Source organism: Rhipicephalus sanguineus, chromosome 3 (genome assembly GCF_013339695.2).
Source record: "Rhipicephalus sanguineus isolate Rsan-2018 chromosome 3, BIME_Rsan_1.4, whole genome shotgun sequence".
NCBI lineage: Eukaryota > Metazoa > Arthropoda > Arachnida > Ixodida > Ixodidae > Rhipicephalus > Rhipicephalus sanguineus.
In genome coordinates, this window is record NC_051178.1 from 199,931,191 (window position 1) to 199,956,449 (window position 25,259).

The 25,259-nt window shown below is 47.1% G+C and overlaps 1 protein-coding gene across 1 annotated transcript; it reads left to right on the forward strand.

Moving 5' to 3' along the window:
• Window positions 1-14,152: 14,152 nt before the first annotated feature.
• LOC119385225 (calmodulin-beta) lies at window positions 14,153-15,797 on the forward strand. Its single transcript, XM_037652728.2, has 2 exons — window positions 14,153-14,544; window positions 15,542-15,797. Exons 1-2 carry the CDS (start codon window positions 14,208-14,210, stop codon window positions 15,709-15,711), a joined length of 507 nt encoding a protein of 168 aa, XP_037508656.1. The 5' UTR covers window positions 14,153-14,207; the 3' UTR covers window positions 15,712-15,797.
• Window positions 15,798-25,259: the final 9,462 nt, after the last annotated feature.

Consider the following 25,259-nt stretch of genomic DNA (forward strand, 5'->3'; position numbering starts at 1 on the left):
ATGAAATGATTTCGTACATTGTTTCGTTATGGCGATTCGTTTTACGTGACAGATGAATGGGCACATATGTGTGAGGTTTCATCGTTGGGTTGAATGTTAAGAGATGACTTAAAATAACAGAAAGCTGAGCCAGTTGGTAGGAAGTGATGTTCAGCTGTGCTATATATAGTTGGTAGAGAGGTGACTGTTAGCGTACTTTTCGAAAAGACCTCTACAGCAGCTATCACAGCTAGTTTCATAACAAAGTCAAAGCGGCACATTCTTTCGGCCGGTGCATAGCATAAATGTCACAAATGTTTTGGTTTTTGTTGGTTTTCCTTCTGCCTTTTTTTTTTCTTAATTCTGGGTACCCCGCAGTTGCCTGCTTGTGGGTGCCAGGTTCGGCTACTTTGCGCCAATTTCGCTACTTTTTTATGCCGGTGGCGGCAGAAAAATTGTCTTGGCTACTTGGCTCCTTTTTAGCTACTTTCTTATCCCCTCGATTTGAGCAAAATTACCTATATCTGGTGACGTCGCAGCCCCTGGTGTTCGAGTGTATGGTGCGAAAACGTGGCGGTCAAAGCGTGCTTTCAGCTCTGATAATTGAATTTTGAACTTTGATTACGCAGATAATGAACTTTAATGAATCTGATGGCGCAGAGGCTTAAGCAGGCGTACGTAAGGGTCAGTGGTGGGGATATAACATAAATATAAAAAAATCAACACTTTGATGACCTGCCAGTCAAGCACGACTCGCGCGCGCGCGCGCGCACGCACGCACGCACGCACGCACGCACGCACGCACGCACGCACGCACACACACACACACACACACACACACACACACACACACACACACACACACACACACACACACACACACACACACGCGCGCGCGCGCGCGCATGCACGCACGCATGGTTTTGGATGCCTGGTTGGTATTCCCCGAGAACTGTTGCATGAGGGCTCATTTTGCAGGTCAATCATTGCTGAACGCGGCTTTAAACCACTACTGCAAGTGAACAGGAATCGAAAGCGCGCCACATTAAGGGCGCTCTGCTCTCATCGACATTAGAAATGGGATATCCGACATTTCAAGTGAGCACTGAAAAACCAGGACACAAGAGGCAAACACAGTAACACAAGCGCTGCAGACTGACTAACAGTTGTTAGTGAGCGCTTGTGTTGCCGCCTTTGCCTCTTGTGTCCTGGTTTTTTTAGTGCTCTTTTTAGAATGTCGTACCAACTCGCACAACAAACAATGATATCTGACGAACTGCTTGTATCACTTCTTAGGTTTAGTACGGGCAATGACTCTGTATTCAAAATCACGGAAGCAATATTTGCCAAAGTGGCTTCAATTTATGCTTCATCATGCCGTAGACTCACTTTCGTTGTCGCAACTTCTCGTCATTTCAAGAAAAGTCATGCAAGACGCGTGGAGAGAGAGTCATTTTTTCAACTGTGCGAACACCGCGTCATCATGCATAAAATGATTGCTAAAGTCAACAATTTATGCTAGAATCTTTGAATTGTTCATGCAGCACATATTTACATTTTCGCCGAAAGGCTTTTGCATTTAGTCATTTAAATTAAAATGTGGAAGTGATTTTCACGCATGCGTGATCACTTTTGGCTACTTTTACTGCTCTTGGCTCAAGTTGGCTAGTTTTTCCAATTTTCTGGCTATTTTTTTCGTCTTTTCGACCTGGACACCCTGGGCGCTTTTTGATGCGCGTTGCAATGCAGTCACGTGATACTTTCATATTTCACTGGCTTTCTCTTTCAGTAGCACAAAAATTAGCACGCAATTAGTATGCTGCTGAAAACGCCGTGTTGGTCCATTCATAATTTGAGGACTATAGTTCTTGAATTGCAAAATTAATTTAACTAACCAATTAAGTGTATTAAACAAAGAAGTCACTGGTGGCTACAGTAGCTGCCACAATACGCACTATAGACCATATGCAAAATCTGCTGCCATATAGCGGCCGCCGTGTGTATTTCCGCCATATTGAAGGCTCACCGCTACGGCGTGGTCTGTAATAGCCCTGATGGGTGAGAGTACGAGTACGAAGAGAGGGAGAGAGAGAAACGAAAAAAAAAAAATTCTTGCCGAAAAAAAATTCTTCACGAGGCGGGATTCGAACGCGCGATTCGAAGGCGAGCGTTCTAACCACTCGGCTATCCAGGCACGCTAGCATATAGCCTTGTATAGTGTAGCAAGGGGGTGGGAAAAAAAAGTGAGCGTGAGGAGGAGAGATGTGATGGTGAGGAGGAGGAGGGGAGAAAGTAAATCGTAGCACAGGAATATTGATAAAGAAAGAAACAGAGAGAAAGAAAAAAGAAAGAGAGAAAGAGAATATCAACGAAAGAGAGCGCGCTCCGCATGTGCATACACGGAGCATACGTATCAACGTGTGGCGGCTAATAGGACCGACAATGCCGACATATTTCCAAGCATTTCATGCATATTTTATGTAGCATTGCATGCGTATTTTCCAAGCATTTCACGTGCTATCGCTGGAAAATTCAGAGGTGCGGCCCGGATGTCCTGACCGCCTTCCCCCCCCCTTGTTTTTTTAATGTATACCCCAAGAAGAGCACCTATATATCAGGTTCTCCCAAAAGCTGATCCCCCTTCGGAAAAATTCTGTATCCGCTCAAAAAAAAAAAAAAAATGCCGTTCCGGGAAATGGGTTACATGCAAATTGTGCCAGGAAGGGCCAGTAACACGCAAACACATCTTGTGGGAGTGTAATAATGTTATCAGAATGATGGCAGTTACTCCGGTGACCCTGTCGTCGAGGTGGGTCGCCGCTCTGCGCAGCTCAGACCTCGACATCCAAATGTGGGCAGTCCAGCAAGCCCGTGAGGCGCTGTTGATGTAGGCCTTGACTAGAGATACTGTATGCTACCTTTAGGTAAAGGTAGCATATACAGTAACTCTAGCCTTGACGTTTTCCCGGGGGAGACCTAAGCCCGGGTTGCGTTAAACCTTGCCGGACGTTTAATAAAGTCCTATCCATCCATCCATATTGTGCATGCCATTCTCCAGTGGTATAACTGTAGCGGCTATAAGGTTGTTGCACTACTATAAGCTCGAGGACGACGGTTCGATTACCAGCCACGGCGGCGGCCGCATTTCGATGCGAAATGCAAGAGCGCCCATGTACTTAGATTTAGGTGCACGTTAAAAAAAAACAAAAAAACAGTCAATGTTCCCCAGATGGTCGAGGTCGTTCCGCAGTCACCCAATCCGGCGTGCCTCATAATCATATATCATATAGTTTGGAGCGCAAAACACCGGAATATTACTTTCTTTTCGGTAGGTTCCTTTGAAGGCGAGTCCTCGAGTATTAATTCTGTCTTTTAAAAGAAATAATTCACGCTGCTTGGAAGCACCAGTGCCATATGCGGTCATGTCATACATGGAAACTGTCGGCAGCGCCGCTGCACCTCCGCTACATCACGCTAATGAGAATCACTTGATGATCGTATACGATCCTCAACTGACTATATAGTCACAAAAGGAAAAAGAAAAAAAAAGATTTGCGTGTTCGGTTGCCTAAGAAAAGCTAAGAGAAGGTAAGTTTCATATGCCCCTTCTTTATTCCCCCTCACTGTTTTTTTTCTTTTTTTTTTGCGTTTGTCAGCGCACGTACGCAGCATCGCGTGGTTATGTGAAAACAGTTTTCGCCTTGGGTCGCGTATGGGTAAACAAACAGAGGCACGAGCGACCGATAGCGGCCTCGGTGATCCTCCTTTGTTTATCAGGTGTGCCCTCGGTGCTGCGTGTTTGGCGACAGCGAGATATCGGCCGTGCATCGACAGCAAGTCGCACGAAGAGATGCATGCATAAGCGTCTGCCCCGAACATTGACTTAATAGGGTGGGGATTGGGGCGCCGCGATGAACCTCCGTCCCCCCCTGAAGGGGAACCCTGCGCACGCCTATGGGTGCATGGCAGGGAGTTTAGCCGGGTAGCACGCTGTTAGCTACACCTGCAATGGGGAATTGGGAAGCGGGAAGAAAAGAAAGGACAAGGGAATCGCAAGTTTTCTGTGTGGATGATGATCGTGTCCATGCGTGTAACCAATACTTAAATTTTGTTCTTGCATAAGGCCTCAACGTCCAGACGTCGGGATGTAGGCAGAAAATTATTTCGGGTGGGGGGTGGAGGCCAACTCTCCTTTATGTGTGTTCTTGCGTGTGTTTGAATGTGTGCGCGTATACGTACAGACGGGTCCATTGTTAAAGGGAACAGTTGCGTTCCGGGTATATCCGGATTTCGCTCTTCTACAACAGCATTGTGGCTTAGATTTGCATGGTGGTTGACAGTTCTGAACCCTTATGACAGACTATTAACATGCACGAACAATCTTTCCACATGCACTAGCCGTTAGGGGGCAAACAAAATGAAAGGTGTTCATTCGAGTGTCCCCTTCAACGGTGCACCGTACTGTACATGTTCATACAAAATATAAAGATTTTTAGGGAAGGGGATGGGGGGGGGGGTGGTGTTGAGCACCGCGAACCGGCTATGCTAAAGTCCAGACGGCAGAAGACGGCACGGATTGCAGGACATGTGTCTTCCGTCATCTTTTGAGTGGCACTTATGTCCAAAATAAATCATCATCCGGGCTAGGGATATAACTTGTAAACGTTTATAAAGGTACTACATTATTTAGCTTCCCTTTTTTGTTTAATGTTAGAGGCACGACGAGAATACGACGTTCGTTGGTTTTCCACAGCGTATTCGCTAACGTTTCGTCTGGTGGAGCAGACTTTGTCAAATCTACAAGTGCATCCTGGTGGGTTTCCTTATAAACACGCTTACACGAGATAGTTTCGTGGCAGTTATCGATAGCAAGAATGACAACAACAAATAGCGCTCACACTGGGGAAGCTGATCATGAGGGTGCGGTAATCAGAACGCAAGCATTACACCCAGTAAGTTTAGATTCATGCGCACACATTTCGTATACTCGTGGCAGTGTATAGTCCGGTTACATGCATTTAAGGTATATTACCCACACAGTTCGTACGGCATTTCACACTGACGATATGGCGGTATTACTAGATTGCACAAGCTGATCATGAGGGTGCGGTAATCAGAACGCAAGCATTACACCCAGTAAGTATAGATTCATGCGCACACATTTCGTATACTCGTTGCAGTGTACAGTCCGGTTACATGCATTTAAGGTATATTGCCCACACAGTTCGTACGGCATTTCACACTGACGATATGGCGGTGTTACTAGATTGCACAAGCTGATTATGAGGGTGCGGTAATCAGAACGCAAGCATTACACCCAGTAAGTATAGATTCATGCGCACACATTTCGTATACTCGTGGCAGTGTATAGTCCGGTTACATGCATTTAAGGTATATTACCCACACAGTTCGTACGGCATTTCACACTGACGATATGGCGGTATTACTAGATTGCACGTGACATGGAGGAAAATAATAATAGTAAAAAATGTTAAAAATATAAAAATCAAGGATGAAATCAGAAGTACGCTTTATCTATAAGATAATGTTTTTTTTTAATCCAGAGGGACACAAAGTGAGACAATAATTATCGCTGTCAGCCGCCCAATTAACTAAGATTGAATAATGAACTTTTCACAGCGAAGCTGTTTAGCAAATCGTTCCTTTTCCGGCGAACCAAAAAATTATCATCATCATAAACGGGTATGTGCCGCAGAAATTGGGTAAATCCCACTATTCCACAAGAAGGCAACAGTTAGCCCAACAACAAATGGCTGCTAAGCGATGGCGGCGAGCCGAATTGAATTGAATTGAAAAACGTTTAGACCTCGGGTACGTACAACGTGAGAATACTATAGGGAACGGTAAAGGCAACGGTGGCTGCGAGAAGGCCCCGAAGCGATGGAAGAAGAAAAAGACGATGGCTTTCGCCTTCGTGTCGTCTTAGGCGAACGCATAGGGATCATGTGAGTTTTTTCGCACAGCATATGTAAAGTCACAGCACAGCATATAGTATAACGCGCAGCATACTCAATGTGCATACTTTATATGTGTTGTATTTTATCTTGTGTTTGTACTCACTCCTGCAATATCTTGCTGTGCAAGATGGCAGTATTTGTAAATAAATAAATAAATAAATAAATAAATAAATAAATATATATATATATATATATATATATATATATATATATATATATATATATATATATATATATATATATATATATATATATATATATATATATATATATAACGGTGTTGCAACAACACGGAATTTTTTTTCGCGCATTTTCACAGTCACCAAATAAGGCACTCGACGCTCCGGATTGGACTGCAATCTATAGCCGTTAAATGGCTTCATCGGACAATAGACGTACTACATCGTTGCGTGCCCCAGCGTCGGCTGTTCTGGATGATAAAACTATCGAGTTGGACGTCATTGAGGTATTTGACCTCAAAGAAAGAAAAACAAGCCTTTATGTGACAATGATGTGATCGTTCAAGCGAGGTGCTGAGCTGCACCCGACGCACGTACAGATCTATGAACTCGTGACTCGCGCCACGCAAAGTGGTTGGTTGGTTGGTTCGAAACTTTATTGAGGTCCTGCAAGGCGCACGTTAGCGCGCAGCGGGCGACTCCCACGGCGGGACCGTCAGGCCAAGCCTGTCGGCCGCTCTGCGAGCCTGCTGGACGCCCCAGAGTTGGTCGGCCAGCAGGTGTCCAGCGATAATAGCCTGCGGATACGGTAAAACACATTATGTGGCTTCACGTGCCGATGCCACTGTGTGAGGCGCGCAGTGATTAGATGGGGAGCTCCCATTTTACCTTCTGGGAACCCGGGATTACAAAATGGTGCTCTAATTTCCGTTCATGCCGATTACACGTGTAGTGTATACACACGTGCTAAATGTGCAGTCTATTGTTCGATGTATTACATCAAAGCTCGCAGATGTATTTTCGCAATCTGCGACTGTGATATTTTGCACTGTTCACCTGTCGGTGGCAACCCAGTCATCACCAAAGTACCTGTGCACCTTCGCTAGTTCATTATTTTGAACTGGATAGTATATAGCGGGAAAGCGCTTCTAACACATTGCGACTCAATTTAGAACTGCCACAAGTAGTCACCGCAAACATTCTAGTTCTGATAAATGCGGCTTACGGTAATTACGACTTCGCAATACAGTAGATACGCTAAAGACTCGGTAAAGGTACGTTTTTGTTTTTACAAAAAAAACAAAAAAAAGAATGATGTACAATGACACCCGCGGTCCCCTTGCCATGTGCTGTCATTGTGCTTGAAAATTCGCGGTTAACGGCCATTTCATTACAACGTGGGGAACGGCCGTTAAATAGGACGGGGTGAGTGTACGCGTTTAACAGGCTCATGGCGTCTGCGGAAGTCAAAAAAGAAAAAGAAAAGAGATTTTGTAAAAGGAGCGCATGAAACGCCCGTCAGCAACTACGTTATCGAAGTTAGAGTTTGCAACTGTCAGTAGGTGTATTTTATTTATTATATATATAGCTGACAGTTCGAATAAGGGACGCTTCCGCGAAGTGTCATCGCGTAATCTGAAACATGCACGTCGTTCTCTTGTACACTATGCACAGTGGTTTGGCACGATCAAAATATTAAGGAGGCTAAATGGAAGTGTTTGAAGTCATTATGGTTAAAAACTCGGCAGATCCCACGCATTGTGGGAATCGATTTCATGCGAAGAAGTCGGCGAATAGGAGCATATATGCTGAATCGTTCGCTTTGAGTGGCAAGCGTTTGAAGGTGCATCGACGTCTTTACGTAAATTTGGTAGTAGTGCCTATCGTACAGGCTTGCCAGGCGCGTCGACTACACTGGCGTGTAGTCAACGCAGTCATGGGGTAGCTCATGGTCATAGGCGTGCGCAGGGTTACCCATCAGGGGGGGGGGGGCGAAGGTTCATCGCAGCGCCCCCCCCCCCTACTAAGTCAATGTATGGGGCAGATTTTGCGCCCCCCCCCTATTTAGGTGACTAGAAGGGCCAATGCACGGGGCAGATTTCGCGCCCCCCTCTCAGGTGATTAGGCCCCCCCCCCCTGTAAGCACGCCTATGCTCATGGTCCTATACGTAACGTTGGCACTCACGTTAAAGCGATGTCAGTTTTATCGCAACGAAGCGCACGTTGCGTTGCGATGATGTGCGTATCATAAGTAGCGGTCGTCGTATATTCGAGCAACGCTTGGCTAGAGCTTGCGGAGTCAACGTTTATAACATTGTTATAAAAGCGGATAGCCAACACTCCAACCACAATTCGCGTTGCTCTGACAAGACGCTTGTATATTGTACTTTTTCTAAGCAGTTTGAAGCTATTGTGTAGCTCTTTGGTAGAATGCTTGACTATGGTGCAGAAAGGGTGGGTTCGATTCCGGCTCGAACCGGGATTTTAACACGAAAGTGTTTTATGCCGGGGTCCACCAAGACTTCAGTGACGTATTTCCGTCACGGAAATGACGTAGAAAAAATATACACGATCAGATGGCAAAGAAAAAAAGTTCCGTCAACGGGCATCGAACCCACGATCGCTTGGTCCGCAACAACAGATGCCGGGCACGCTGTCCACTGCGCCACGGTCACAGATTCTACAGGCTTCACCTACGCGCCTTTTATATCTACCACTCTCACGGTCGGCGGGGTGGTATTGCCCTCTGGGAGCGGTAAAGTAAAGTAACTCGTCATTACTGTGGCCTCCGCGATAAGCACCTGCAACGCGTTACACGTCCCTCCCATTCGACGCGTTTTCAATAGAAGTTCAATTTTGTCAATGCCTTAACACAACGCGAGGTGGCGACCTTAGCCAAGCGTCGTAAAAGCGTCGGCATCGCTCATAGCTCTGCGACGAGCGCCTGCCTCACGTGGCTGTAACACCGCCTTCCCCGCTCACGCGCTCGCGCCTAGAAAAATCGCGGCCGGGCTACTGGGGCCATAGAGTTTCCTACAATACTTACTAGAGGGAACTCTGGCGCTAGTGTCTATGGGAGCTGCAATGCATCGCGCTTCAGCCAGCATGGGAATCATGGGTAGTGCACGGATTTGTCTAAACTTCGTTCTTTCGACTCCGTTTGGCTCCGCGTCGCCTGCATCCGCTTTGTCGCAAAACGAAGTTCAGCAAAAATCAGCAGTTTCACTTCACCACTTTAACTTCTTTAGGCTCACCGATTCAAATCTGGTCACGAAGTTCACAACGATCCATTCTTTTTATTCTTTGCTTCCATCGGGGATTTTTCGCTCATCCAGAACGACGCGTCGACGCCGGCATCCGATTTCCTGCAACACGGGCTCCTTCAAAGTTTGTTCGTCTATTCTCGCTGTCCTGCAGGGTTGATGTATATAGGCTGTGAATCCCCTGTGGCGCATACCCGCATACGATGGGCCGTGCATTATGCGGGTATGTGCCACACGTGACTCGCGGAAAGGGTTTCATGACATGCGCGACGGGCAAGCCAGGTTATTCATGTCATGATCTGTGAATCACGTTCGTCACACACTCGTGTCCTCCTATGCCCAGACGCAGGCGGCTAGCTAGCTAGCTAGCTAGCTAGCCAGATAGATAGATAGATAGATAGATAGATAGATAGATAGATAGATAGATAGATAGATAGATAGATAGATAGATAGATAGATAGATAGATAGATAGATAGATAGATAGATAGATAGATAGATAGATAGATAGATAGATAGATAGATAGATAGATAGATAGATAGATAGATAGATAGATAGATAGATAGATACGGCCAAAGTTCCTTTGGTTCGCTTAGAAATTATTCGCATTTAAAATGTATTGATACATGTTAAGCCCTTCAGTGTCTCGACATGTGAGAAAAATGTCATTTTTAGTTGCCTTTGGAATCGATGGAGGCGAAAATGTTAGAGGCCCGCGTACTTACATTTAGGTGCACGTTGAAGAACAGCAGGTGGTCTAAATTTCCGGAGCCCTCCACTACGGCGTCTGTCATAATCATATCGTGGTTTTGGGACGTTAAACCCCAGATATTATTGTTATTATTATATTTGCCTTTGGAACATGAGACCGGGAGTATGGTTTCTGGTGTATCCAACAATGCTTTGGTCGCAAGGCAATCGCATATGTGTCCCCAAGCGTCGAGATTTATTGCGCAGAGCGACACGGACGTGTCATATCTTCATTCTTAGTGCATCGCGAATCATTTCACAATAATAAGCAATTATGTATTCAGGAGACTGATAGATTTGTTCCTTTCACATTCACAAATGGTCCACAATTATTAAAGGGCCCCTCACCAGGTTTGACAATTTTGAGCTAACGAGCGCAATGCATACACTGGGCGTTCACTATCACGTCTGCCAGAATTTGCAACGCTACGCGCCGCGGAAATGGGTCAAATTTCAAGGTGAACGCTGCTTGCCCTTCCTCTCGCGGGCGCGCGCTTTAGAGAATGAGGGGATGACGTACATGAGAAAATGGCCCTGCGTAGATGGTAGTGCTGTGACGTCGCTCCTCTACGTAGACGACTGTGCTCTGACGTCTCCAACAGTAGCACGTGCCATTGCGATAATTATTTGACACGACATGTGTAGTTTGTGTAAATTGTTGCTTGAATAGAATAATAAGACTTGATAGAAATAATGAGACACGAAGGCAATGTGTGCGTCTTTTTCATTTTTTTTGTGAATTGTAGCGAGATGCGGGGCTAATGTGCCTCCGCTTCCCATGCGTTCGTGTCCCCGCGGTTAGCGCATCGAGCAGACGCTGCAGCCCTGGAAACGAAAGTAATGTTCTGGCGCGTTCGAGCACTCATTATGCTCATTTATTCCACCGCGTCCAAGTAAACGTTAATGCGGCACTGGCTCATGATACCGCCACTCTCGTGCCCGTACAAATGTCTCAACTCTCATGCCCGTCCCGCAGAAACAGGCAGTACACCACAGAGAACGCCGAAAAAAACGCCCACGGCCGCTACATTAAAAAAAAAAGAAAAAAAAAGGTAGCGTCCGTGCAACGCCGCTCGCGTGCTCGGGTTGGCTCGGGCACGTCATGCGCACGTGACCATGCATGCGCATGACGTGTTCATGCGTATGTGTCAAGTGAAGAGGGCAGGGAAGGGATTTGGCTTGCGAAGGCTACACGGGGCGAGTGGCAAGGGTTTGAAACTCGCCTCCTGGCATCATGGTTTCGCGCCGCTACAAATTATTGTTTTTCTCAGCTCGCAATGAACCGACTTGAAAAATTCTTGCGGCATACTGCTCTTCATTCGGCACACAACAACTTCCAGCGTCTAACTAAAATTGGCTATGTGGCCTGGTGAGGGGCCCTTTAACATCCAAGCTGTTTAGCAAATCGTTCATTGTATCTCGTATCACGAAACTATCATCATCATAAACATGTACGTGCCAATAAAATTGGGTGAATCCCACTCCTCACCACTGGTCCACTAAGAAAGAACGCCAGGCCTGCGTGGAAAGCGTATACCACAGTCGCAGCGAAAACTGGAAGAGCGGCATTTCTATGGCTCGTTATAAACTCTCTTGATGAACTTTTGTGAAGTTGGAAAGCACCCACTACGTCATTATACGTCATTCTGTGGAGAAGCGAGGTACCAGCTACACATCTGTAAGGCATTATATGCACTTTGTTGATGCGACGGCTGATGACGATGAAGAATTGTGGCTGAACCCTTTGTAATGGGTTGGAAGCATTCAACAACTCACTCGTTGCGCAATTCGCATTGTGTGACGCCTGGTTACAGAATTCGCGTTGTGTGACACTTGGTTGTTATTTTACTCTTCTACCACGCTACATTGCATATGTTAATGTGGTTACTTCCCGACATGAAGCCTGTGTAGGGTCTCTTTTCAAAAGAGTTTCGAGCACCGGCATGGCTCTGAGGTAGAATACTGGGCTCCCACGCAGAGGGCCCAGGTTCGAACCCCGTTCCATCCTGGATATTTTTTTCTTATTTCGCGCGGTAGCGGTTACAGACACCGGCGGCGGCGGCGGACAACTACGGCGCCAAAAACGGCTGTTGTTGTGATCTCAACACAGCTTTCGCTTTAAAAGGAAGAAGGTCACAGTTAGCCCAGCACTATAGGAACGGGACAAGCAACGACGGCTGCGAGAAGAACCCGAAGCGATGGAAGCCCTACGCCAACGACGGCCTGTCCGTATAGACCTAAGAGAGGTGCGAACGCTTGGTTTCAGCGCGAGCTTCTGTCTCTGGAGTTTGGACATCTGTGTCGTGCCTGTGACTGTCTGTGGTTTAACTCGAACCTCTTTGCGCTGAGAATCAACGTATAAACAACCCAGCATCACCTAGCTAAAGCCTATAGCAACGACCTATAGAAGCAACCCAGAAACAACCCTAATCACCTAGCTGACGCCTAGAAACAACTTAGAAGCACCACATTAGTCTTCAGAATCGTCCGGTTTCGCTGAGGACGTTTTTCATCTCCTTGGTGTGTAGTGTTAACGCTCCCCAAACACCGGAGTCGGGCAACTCGTATAAAATATTTTACTTTGATTTTAAAGTTTTTGTCGCTGAGCATCAGCAAGCCAGCCCGACTGCAGTAGACATTATCGCGACGAGTCAACACAGTTCTACTAAGTTTTCGAACTCTGCGTCCTGCATGCAGCCTAAATCGCAGAAATCACTGTCGGGGTCACTGGACGCCAATTAACTGAGTCTGAGTCTTTATTTCAGACATGCATACAAAAAATACATGGCTGAGGAGGAGGGAAAAAAAGCCGCATAGTCGGGACTTGACGTTGCTCCCTTCCCCCCGTATACATCGGCACTGCGGTATGCACGAAAACAGAAATAGCACAGGATAATGTTGCACTAGCATAAAAAACAAGAACTCTAAACAGAAAAAAACACGGTGCACAATAAAAAGGGTAATACTACAAATACATTATATCTCCAGATATATTCAAATAAAGTTAAGAATAAGATATATTCAAATAAACGAATTCATCGTTGTTTACGTGCACTACGTGCAGAAGGCGGATCTGCCGCTAGTACGTTGCGAGTTACTGTCTCCCCGTGACGTCACACTGTAATGACACGTCACTGAGAAGCCGCCCCCTCGATATCGAAACCAAAAGCGTTTTTTAAGGTAGCGCGTATATTAAGCGCTATTAAACGTATATTCGATGCATTCCCAGGCACCACAATACTCTTTTTAGGGTTCCCGACACCAGTGCTTTTATTTGGAGCAACAATCCGAAAATATTTGAAATTCGTGTCAGTAAGTTTCAAATTTCAGATCTTTTTAATTTGATATTGTTATTCACAAACCCGACACATTACCCTTACAGTGAGGACAGCATGGCCTGTCAGATTTAATTAGGAAAAATCAGCACGAGGAACGACACAAAAAGATAGGACAGTCCAGTTGTCTGTCTGATTTTTCGCGCTCTTTCTTTCCGTCTTAAAAGGCCCTTAAACAACCTTCGAAAATAAAAAGAACGTGCGCGTTATTCTCTCATGGCGTTTCCCGTCTATTCGATGCAATCCGTGACGCCAACAGTCTGTTCACGGGTCGTCATGAGACTATATCTCGACTGGTCCATATACGAGTGATATCAGTTGTGAATTGTCTCCTATATACCCTGCTTTGCCATGTGCAGTCGCGCGCCCATTTTGCCTTGTCTCGCACGGCCATCGTGCGCGATCAACTGATTTCCCTTCGTTTTGTGCGTTTTCTACTGCGCAAGCGGATATAACAGCGTGTAGCCGAAAAGCCCGAAATCCTGATAGGCTCAACGCTTAGTGCTGGCATTGTCCAAGTGGTTTATGAAGGAATAAGTGCTAAGGAGGATATAGCTCCTGTGAAGGCGAGAAAGACACCACTCTCTCGTCTTTGAACTCGCAGTGGTTTAGGGGCCCTTTTAAGCCTTACCAACGAGCACAAGATCAGACTCTTTCTGTCCTAATCAGTGTTTACTTTTCCCATGCTATGTGTTCTTTTTTTTTTGCTTATCGTTTTGATAACCATGACGTGTATGTGAACTATATATCATAGGCATTCGTGCCTACATCGTCCTGAAAGTGCATATCACGATATCCGCCAGGCTCTAGAGCGCGTGCTTGCGTGCGGAACCACGTGATCAGTGGAACGAAAGAAAAGCATTGTACCAATACATGGACGGTGTTTCCGTCCAGAGACATAATTACCGCGGTAGCAGCACACTGCACTCAACTTGTTCTCGCGATGGAAGAGCGTGGGGGTCTACCGACCACGGACACGAGCTACAGCGACGACACCGAGCTGCGCGAGGTGTTTGTCCTGCTCGACCGCGACTGTGACCTGGAGCTGGACTTCGACGAGCTGAAGACGGCTGTGCGGGCGCTGGGCCTTGCCGTGAGCGAGGCCGATATGGAGGAAGTACGTGAGGAACTCGAGGCGTGCACGGGACGCACGAGCGTCGACTATGTGGGCTTCCTGTCGGTGCTGGCCAAGCTAGAGTTCGGACACCTTCGGCAGCCCGAGCTCAACAATGCGCAGGAAAGGGAGACGCGCAGGGCGCTTCATATACTCGACCCCAATGGTTAGTGTAGCGCCTGTATTTCTTTATGTTCGTCCAAACTTCAGCGCTGTTTTCCCTTCTTTGCACAATGAACCAACTTGCCCAAGCCTTAACCCTAACAAGGTTAGTGTTTCTTTGCTTTGGTAAACGCACATGTGAAGATGATCTTGGGATGATGAGGGCCAATTGAGGTTGCCCCCTTTTCGTTAGTTGCGTACAAAGTTAATTGAGAAGGAACGCCAAGTTGGCTCTTCGCTTGCCACCATCTTAAGGGACAATAAAGAACAGTAATGGCACTTACCGTCGGGCTAATTGGTGTACGTTCGATATAGCTTAGTGTTAAAAAAACACAGCCACATAAACCGTTGCCTTTTGCCACATCGGCTTTCACCAATATACATATTCGTTCATGATTGGAAATGTCAATGGCGCGCTCTGTGCAACAACTGCGATGCCCAGGAGACTATGTCGAATACATTTCGTGCTACTGTCCGCCTTTTGAAAATGAAAGACCTGACCTGCCAGGGGGTCCTTGCACCCCCCCCTCCTCTCCCCGCCCTGTTATCTTTTTTTTTAATTTTTTTGCCATGGCATACGGAGTATAAAATGGCTCTCGGCCACATCTGCCTGCCCGGCCCCCACTTCAGGTCAAGGAGGTGCCCCCCCCCCCGAAAAAAAGTTTCTGCCTACGCCCTTGCTGACCTCCTCACAGCTCTAGATCATCTAAACCAAAACCTTTCACCGTGAGCAGGATCTTTCACGGTATTGCGTATCACAGCTAGCACAAAAAGGCAACGAAAGCGCTCCTGCGATTTCTGAAGGGTATACCGGACTGAGTGACCGTATATAACAGGGGTCTCAAACACGCGACCCGTGGGACTAACTTTCGCGACTGCGGCCGACGAGCATAGAAGTGTTACCACGCTGCAGGCATCAATAGTGGGAGAAATGTGTCAGTTGCCAACATTCAATGGCCACGCCGTAGTGACGTCACGCGGATGCATTTTTCGCATCGCAGGCACTGGCTTGGTGAGTGCCCGCGACGTTCGCTGGCTACTGACGACCATTGGGGAGAAGCTCAGCCCCGAGGAAGTCGACCAGGTCCTGGGCGAGTTGGGACGCCGCGACGAAGGTGACGACCGCGTGCCTTACAAGGACCTTGTCGACATGCTTTTCAGGGACGGCTGAGTGATCACAAAGCTGCACTTCTATTTAGATAAGGCGGTTTGTATACTCTTCAATTGACCTGTCAATAAAGGGCGTACGTTAATAAACTGGCTTCATTGTTTGGCATGACGCGTATTTCACTTCAGCGAAAAGGCGCTTGCGATGCTTGGGGTGAACGCGCAACACGGCATGCAGTTTTGACGATAAATGGACGAGCAAAATTATGCAAGTAGTTAAAACGTGCAATTCCTCAGGAGGTATGTGCCTGCCCGACAAGGGGAGGATTCTGCTCTCAGACAGGGTGTGAATGACATTTTTGCACTGATAGCGTATACACTGTATCGTAAGAGCTAATTTCGGGTGCAGTTTCACAAGTTTTGTGACAGTGAAAAATTTCAGCCAGTTCGACGCCGTGTAGATCGTGGGACAGCGAAGCTGTAAGCGCGGGAGTTTATGTGATCGGCTAGCGAGGTCACGTGGTGTCGTAAATGTGCCCGTAGATTCAAAATACGCGCGATTACACCTCTGGTCAAAGCGAGATCACGTGACCTGCGGGCACAGGCAGTGGCGTTTCAGCGAACGTCTCGCGTCACGTGATTTGCAGCCGGAATCCTGCCAAGTGCGCTTCCTGTTATATTCATGACCATAGGCGGAGAGTACGGGGGGGGGGGGGGGCTGGGCGGCTTGCCCCCCCCCCCCCCCCCCGGACTGCCTCAGCAGAGGCCCCCCCCTGGCGCCGGCCCAGGATATTTTTTAAGAGCTTGGCTTATGTCCCCGTCCATTGACAACATACTGTTGGTCATCCTGTCTCGCAGCTATTTCACAGAAGGCTGTTATGCCCGCTTCTTTTTTAGGCATTTAAAGTTCGGCTCGTGGGCCAGTGACAAGTCAAACGTTCAGTGGAAAATGCCCCTCAAACGAATTTGTACGTGCAGAATATGTTGTGTTGATGAATACCTGAAGCGACGACTTAAGCTATGACAAGATAAAAAATTCATCGACGATTACGATACTGCCTAATTCGCTGAGCGCAGCTTCGCCAGCTGTGTTTGAAGTTTTGACTATCCGCTGTTGTAGCAATGTAACATTCGTTACATATTGCCACAGAAACTGCCAGCGCTCGAGGGCTACGCATACTACTCTGTGCATTGCAAGCGTCGCAAACCAACTGAAACGACGACAGCCCCGTTACGACAAGCGAAGCCAGCCACAGTGCACGTGCCAGCCTTGCATGCGCACGAGCTGCGACCGAGGGGCCAGCGCGCGCGATGGAAGAAGAAAGCGAGGTTAGAGGCCAGTATCTCGTGATATTGACAGACTCCGCGTTCGCTCTCTTTCGTCCTCGCTGTCGAAAGAGAGCGAATTCACTGTCATAATAAAAGCTTCCCGCGCCAGCATTAGCCTACTCTCTCCTGTCTAGTGCATGTTTTAACGAAGTATAGCCTAATAATAAAAAATATTCGGCAGATCCCACGCATTGCGGGAATCGATTTTACGCGATGCAGTCAACGAGTAGCAGCAGCCTACGCGACCTTTTTCGCTTTGAGCCAATAGTTACGAGGTGGATCAATGGCTTTGTGCAAATTGAAAAAATAAATCTAGTCTCTCCTACTTACGGATCCTAATGATATCGCCGTGTCGGCGCCTAAGAGACTAAAGTCACATTAAATTCTTTAAGTTGGACTCCCCCCCTCCCTCCCGTCCTCTCTCTCTCTCTCTCTCTCTCTCTCTCTCTCTCTCTCTCTATATATATATATATATATATATATATATATATATATATATATGTGTGTGTGTGTGGGGGGTATATATATATATATATATGTGGGGGGGGGGAGAGTGAGAGAGAGAAATGTGGAAGAGCAAGTCGGGCCCCCACCCCCTCCGGTAAAATGAAAACTCTCCGCTATGTTCATGACCCTCTTACGCGCCCAGGCGTGCGATCGCGTAGCGATGACTTATGCCTTATTTTAATCATCCACCACTATATATATATATATATACATATATATATATATAGCAGCTGGCTGATCCCGTTGATAACGCGAACGAACCGTCGCTCTGACCACCGCATGGGCGCGTGCGCACTGGGGAGAGGGGCAAAGTCAACTTGTTGGCTTGTTGGTAAAGCATGATGTTCCTTCTTCGTCGTCGTTTACCGCGCTGTTTCCCGTTTCGTGGGGCAAAGTCAGTCCCATGCATTGACTTAATAGAGGGGGGGGGGGGCGCTGCGATGAACCTTCGTCTCCTTCGCCCCCCCCCCCCCCCCCCCCCCCCCCCGATGAGGAACCATATGTGCACGCCAATGCTGACCACCAAGCACGAAAAGCATTGGCATCGGAAAAGGCATCGTTGCGCGATTGCACCCCAGGTGTATTACAATCAGTGTTGGTGGTAACGCCGTTTTACTGGCAACGCGTTACCTTTTGCATCGAAGCTGTATACCTCTAGTTTGTCTGAAAATTTCGTGGTGTCAGCACGAAACTCCTATAGCGCGTATGTGCCACAGAAAGTGGGCAAATCGCACTACTCTCAACAGATGCTCGAGCCAAAGGGGCGAGGGGGGGGCTCAACTCCCCCCCTCCCCATGAGTAAGGTAGCAAACTGGACGCTAGTTAACCTCCCTGCCTATCCTCTATTCCTCCTCCCTCTCTCCTTCTTACAAGAAAAAAAAACATGGTTGATCCCTCAGTCATAGGAATCGGTATAACACGAAAGTGAAACGCATCATCACAGAAGTGGTTGAATGTTTACTGTACATTGATATAAGAGAGCTTGCACAATGTATGTTGGTGTTTGGCAGCTATAGCACCGTTCAACGTGGATGCAACCACGTTGGCGCTTGGTGGTACATCTCCATCCCGACGACTATAACGTCTATGATCAATGATTAAACAAACCTTTATGTCACGCCGCGCTCACCGTTAACGCATGCATGTCACGCCCAGCAGCAGCGCCTCAACGCTGTTTGTGTCCCAGCGCAGCATTGATTGGAAAACTTACGGCTACATGGAACAAAAATAGCCGGAACACTTTATATTTATACATATATATATATATATATATATATATATATATATATATATATATATATATATATATACATGGAACAAAAATAGCCGGAACACTTATATATATATATATATATATATATATATATATAAAGTGTTCCGGCTATTTTATATATATATATATAAAGTGTTCCGGCTATATATATATATATATATATATATATATATATATATATATATATATATATATATATATATAAAGTGTTCCGGCTATTTTTGTTCGATGTAGCCGTAAGTGGATCAATGGCTTTGTGCAAATTTAAAAAATAAATCTAGTCTCTCCCACTTACGGATCCTAATGATATCGCCGTGTCGCGCTTAAGAGACTAAAGTCACATTAAATTCTTTAGGTTGGACTCCCCCCCTCCCTCCCGTCCTCTCTCTCTCTCTCTCTAATATATATATATATATATATATATATATATATATATATATATATATATATATATATATATATATAATATATATATATATATATATATATGCGAAAGGCCCCAAGAAGGTGGCTTTTCCTCACGGAAGGAGACTTTCCCGCATGCATTTGGGAGAGTCGTCGTCGCGGACGTCGTGCGGAATTGCTTTTCGCTTAAAACTCTTTTTATGAACGCAATGGCTGCCGTAAAACGGAAGAACCTCGCTATTCTACGCAAATCTGGCGGACGTCACTGAAAGCGCCGTGTTGGAGTACCAGCGTGGGGGGACGCGATGTTTGCGATGTCGCATTAATGTTTCCGAAACATCGCATGCAGGTCCTTTCGTTAATCACGCACAGATGCGTTCCTGCCACGTCGTTATCACATTGAAGCAGGTTAACCGCAGCTTGCTAGTCATCAAAGCCGCCATCGTGGAATGCCAGCACGTTCAGACGCTGCGTTCATGACGTCACGTGCAAGCTATCTTAAGAAGTCTGACGTCACCACTTCATACAACATCCCTCGAAGCACGCCGATTATGATATTGAGAAGAAACGCAAATATTGGGGCCAAGGCAGACTAGAGCCTTCCGGCGCCAGAGAAATATGCACAGCTGCGTATTAAGATGATGTTACAAAGACAGGGCGTGCAAACAGGGACACAAGACAGAAGTCAAGACACCACGAACGCCGCAGCAGATCCTCTGTTGTGTCCGTGTTTGCACGCCCCATCTTTTTAACATGAATACATACCAACTAGCTGATCAGCTCTCAGTTATTCTATGAAGACGTTGAGTCTCTGTTTATATTGATACCGCCCCGCCACGGTGGTCTAGTGGTTATGGCGCACGACTGCTGACCCGAAGGTCGCGGGATCGAATCCCGGCCGCGGCGGCTGCATTTTCGATGGAGGCGAAAATGTTTGAGGCCGGTGTGCTTAGATTTAGGTGCACGTTATAGAACCACAGGTGGTCGAAATTTCCGGAGCCTTCCACTACGGCGTCCCTCATAATCATATCGTGGTTTTGGGGCGTTAAACCGCAGATATTATTGGTTTAGATTCATACCGTACTTTCTCGTCTGCAACCCGCGGAAAACTAAGAACTGACAAAAAAAAAAAAAAAAAAAACCGGCGTATTGCCGTCAAGTCGCCTTCCTTGCATTATCGTGAAACAGTGCCGTGAAGCCAACTTGAGCACGGAAATTCGCATCGAAAATACGGTATATTCTTTAATAAAAGTTTTATATCAAATTATACAAGATATCTAATTCCCGTTTTTTAGCGAGTTCGATATATGCGGGTTCGACTGTACGAGTTTTGGGCGAGTGGAATGGGCCACGGCCGCACAGCGCGGCCATGAATGAACATATCGTCGCGCGGCAAGTGAACGTCCAAGTTACGTGTCCGAATTTCAAGCCCGGCGGACGCCGGCGTTGCCCCCGACCACGTCGGTTGCTATAGCAACGGTGCCGAAAGCATTTTCTCTAAGTTGCGTCTTTTCACCGATAGATGACCGCTGCCGTCACCGGACCTCCTGTTCGAGGCGAGAGCTGGGGCTCTTCGCACTCTTGAATACCGCAGAAGGTTTGATGACGCTGTCGTCAGCAGCCTGTGCAGAGTCTGCAGTATGGAGACCGAGACGCAGGATCACCTCGTTCTTCGCTGCAGGAGACTTCCCACGGCTCCGGTGGAGGGCGCAACACTCCCACAGGCGCTAGGGTTTCTCGATGCACAGGACAACAGTGATAATGAGGGGGGACGATGCGCGGTGGCTGTCACGAAAAGGCGGCTTTCCGAGTGGTGGAGAACTGTACACCGAACTTAGGACCTGTTATGTGCGCGTCTCCTGCCTTTGGCGAGTGAGGGTGTATCTTCAATATTTCTGTCTTTTTTCCTTTCTTAATTTTTTTCCGTGAGGCCAGGACACTGAATGTGTTTCCCCGTTGCAAAGGGGTAGGCCACCACTCATAGGTCGGCACTGTAAGAGAATACTCACTCATGCTCACTCACCCCAATTTTTACCGCTTTCGCACTCACTCACGTTCATACTCACTCCTACTCACACTCATAGGTACTCACTCACGTTCATACTCACGTTTCCTCACACTCATAGGTGCTCACTCACGTTCATACTCACGCCTACTCAGACTCATAGGCACTCACTCACGTTCATACTCACGCCTACTCAGACTCATAGGCACTCACTCACGTTCATACTCACGCCTACTCAGACTCATAGGCACTCACTCACGTTCATACTCACGCCGACTCACACTCATAGGCACTCACTCACGTTCATACTCACACCTACTCAGACTCATAGGCACTCACTCACGTTCATACTCACGCCGACTCACACTCATAGGCACTCACTCACGTTCATACTCACGCCTACTCAGACTCATAGGCACTCACTCACGTTCATACTCACGCCTACTCAGACTCATAGGCACTCACTCACGTTCATACTCACGCCGACTCACACTCATAGGCACTCACTCACGTTCATACTCACACCTACTCAGACTCATAGGCACTCACTCACGTTCATACTCACGCCGACTCACACTCATAGGCACTCACTCACGTTCATACTCACGCCTACTCAGACTCATAGGCACTCACTCACGTTCATACTCACGCCTACTCAGACTCATAGGCACTCACTAACGTTCATACTCACGCCTACTCAGACTCATAGGCACTCACTAACGTTCATACTCACGCATACTCAGACTCATAGGCACTCACGTTCATACTCACGCCTACTCAGACTCATAGGCACTCACTCACGTTCATACTCACGCCGACTCACACTCATAGGCACTCACTCACGTTCATACTCACGCCCTCTCACACTCATTGACACTCACTCACGTTCATACTCACGCCCTCTCAGACTCATTGACACTCACTCACGTTCATACTTACGCCCACTCACACTCATAGACACTCACTAACGTTCATACTCACGCCTACTCACACTCATAGACACTCACTCACGTGCATACTCACGCCTACTCACTCTTATAGGCACTCACTAACGTTCATACTCACGCCTACTCCCACTCATAGCCACTCACTCATGTTCATACTCATGCCTACTCACACTTATAGGCACTCACTCACGTTTATACTCACGCCTACTCACACTCATAGGCAGTCACTCACGTTCATACTCACGCCTACTCACACTTATAGGCACTCACTCACTTTGATACTCACGCCTACTCACACTCATAGACACTCACTCACGTTCATATTCACGCCTACTCACACCTATAGGCACTCACTCACTTTCATACTCACCCCTACTCACACTCATAGCCACTCACTCACGTTCATACTCACGCCTACTCGCACTTATAGGCACTCACTCACTTTTATACTCACGCCTACTCACAGTCATAGACAGTCACTTACGTTCATGCTCACGCCTACCACACTCATAGACAGTCACTCACGTTCATGTTCACGTCTACTCACACTCATAGACACTCACTCACGTTCATACTCACGCCTACTCAGACTCATAGGCGCTCACTCACGTTCATACTCACGCCTACTCACACTCATAGGCACTCACTGACGTTCATACTCACGCCGACTCATACTCATAGGCACTCACTCACGTTCATACTCACGCCTACTCACACTCATTGACACTCACTCACGTTCATACTCACGCCCACTCACACTCATAGACTCTCACTCACGTTCATACTCACGCCTACTCACACTCATAGACACTCACTCACGCTCATACTCATGCCTACTCACACTCATAGACACTCACTCACGTTCATATTCACGCCTACTCACACCTATAGGCACTCACTCACTTTCATACTCATCCCTATTCACACTCATAGCCACTCACTCACGTTCATACTCACGCCTACTCGCACTTATAGGCACTCACTCACTTTTATACTCACGCCTACTCACAGTCATAGACAGTCACTTACGTTCATGCTCACGCCTACCACACTCATAGACAGTCACTCACGTTCATGTTCACGTCTACTCACACTCATAGACACTCACTCACGTTCATACTCATGCCTGCTCACGCCAATTGGTACTCACTCGCGTTCATACGTGCACGCCCACTTACGCTCATAAGTACTCACGTTCATACTCAAGTGTACTCACAATTATGGGCAATCGCTTACGTTCATACTCATACCTGCTCATACCCATCGGTACTCACTCGCCTTCAGTTCCTACTCCCGCCAACTCACACTGGTAAGTACTCACTCGCGCCTACTCACACCTACTCACAGCCATTTGTACTCACGTTCGCTCATGGCTACTCACTCCCATGGGTACTCTCACATTCATACACTAGTATGTTACCTTCATACTCATGTCTGCTCACATCCCTCGTCACTCACTCATACTCACGCCTTTGAAATGAGTCTACTCATGAATGAACATGCCAAGCATTCCGCTCTACTTACACTCACATGCGTTCATACTGAAGTACACTCCCGTTCACAGATACTCGCGTTTACACGCCCACTAGCTCCCATATTCGACCATTACCGCTCACACCCACTCAACCTCGCCGGGTCTCATTGAGATTTGTCTCTCACACTGGACGTCTTGTATGCATTCGCATCTAAGATGATCTCTCATATATTCGCGTTATATCCAAACGTGCAGATTTGCAATGAATATTAGGGACACACCGCGGATGGTAACACTCGTGCAAGAGAGATGTCCTACGTATGTGTTTTGTATGCGATGTCGGGACCGCGGAAAAAATTTTCGAATTAACCGAATGTCGAATTATCGAAAGCATCAAGAAAACAATAAACAAGTGTCTATTACATCAATGCATTTGCCTTTTCTTGATGATTACGTAAATTCATAGTACATATTTGGCATATAATAGCAATGTAAATGCCGCAAATTTATTCGCGACTTCGTTCACAATGTGGCCGCGGCTCAAGACAGCCGTGTCTTAACACTAAACGTGTTCTGCCCCCCTTCCTTATTACGTACCGCCACCACCCACGCGCACGTGATGATAACATTTTCGCCGGAAAAATGATCGGCAAATGAGCGTTCATTCATCATAATGCCGCAACCGAATTTTATTCCAGCACGTGGACTGCGGCTGAAGCTCTTCATCTTCAACAGCTTCCACTATGTTCGAGTTGCGTGACATTGCGCGCGCATTGCCCGAAGTCAAAACGAAGCTACCGAGTGCCGCGTCCGCTGCGGATGAAAGCGTGGTTGCTAATTAAGACGGGATCACAGCGTCAACGCAGTTCCGAAGGCGCGCGCGCGGCCTGCGCCCACAGTCGAAACGAAACTGCTCAGCACAGCATCCGCTGTTGAATAAACCTGGCTCGCTAATGCACAATAATGGGTGGCGACTACGCAGTTCTGAAGCGACGCGGTGAAAACGAAATTATTGCTTGTCGCAGCTTTGACCCGCAGTTGCCGCAGGCGCTATAGACACGATCATAGATATATCGCCCACGCAGTTCGCGTATGCCGAGTAAAATCGAAGATGAAGCAAGTGGGCCGCAGCCGTCGAAGTCTTTAGTCGCCAATAACGCGATTATGGCTAGATCGTAGATGGCGACCACGCCTTTATGAAGGACCGCAGCCGTTTGAGTTGTTCACGAACGCTGTCTTCCCTCCTGTGAGTCGAGCATTTGTGGCGCTTCGTGCTTGGAGCGCTCCGAGGATTGTCCGAATTAACCGGGTTGCGGTCAAATATGACCGAATTAACGAGAGTTCGATAAAATTAAACAATGCATAAGCTTGCCAGGACCAGAGAACACGTCCGAATTATCCGATTCGCCGAATTAACGGGGTGCGAATTAGCGACCTTTTACCGTATAACCTTTCATTTTCGACGACTGACCAAATAGCAAATGTATGACGCGCTTATTTGCTAACTGCACCTTCACTATTTATGCCAGGGGTCTCAAACTCACCTCAGCTTACGAGCCGCAGTCACGTAAATTTACTCCCGCAAGGGCCAGGGCACAGTGACGAAGGTAAGAGTGGGGGGCGGGTAGGAATAGTTTGTACAAAATTCCAGCTAGTGTTGCCATGTGAAAGA

What these genes read in the sequence shown, in the direction of transcription:
- LOC119385225 (XM_037652728.2), top strand. Translation starts at nt 14,208, where the DNA reads ATGGAAGAGCGTGGGGGTCTACCGACCACGGACACGAGCTACAGCGAC. An exon ending in TCATATACTCGACCCCAATG is followed by an intron (nt 14,545 to 15,541) that starts GTTAGTGTAGCG and finishes TTCGCATCGCAG; the next exon opens with GCACTGGCTTGGTGAGTGCC.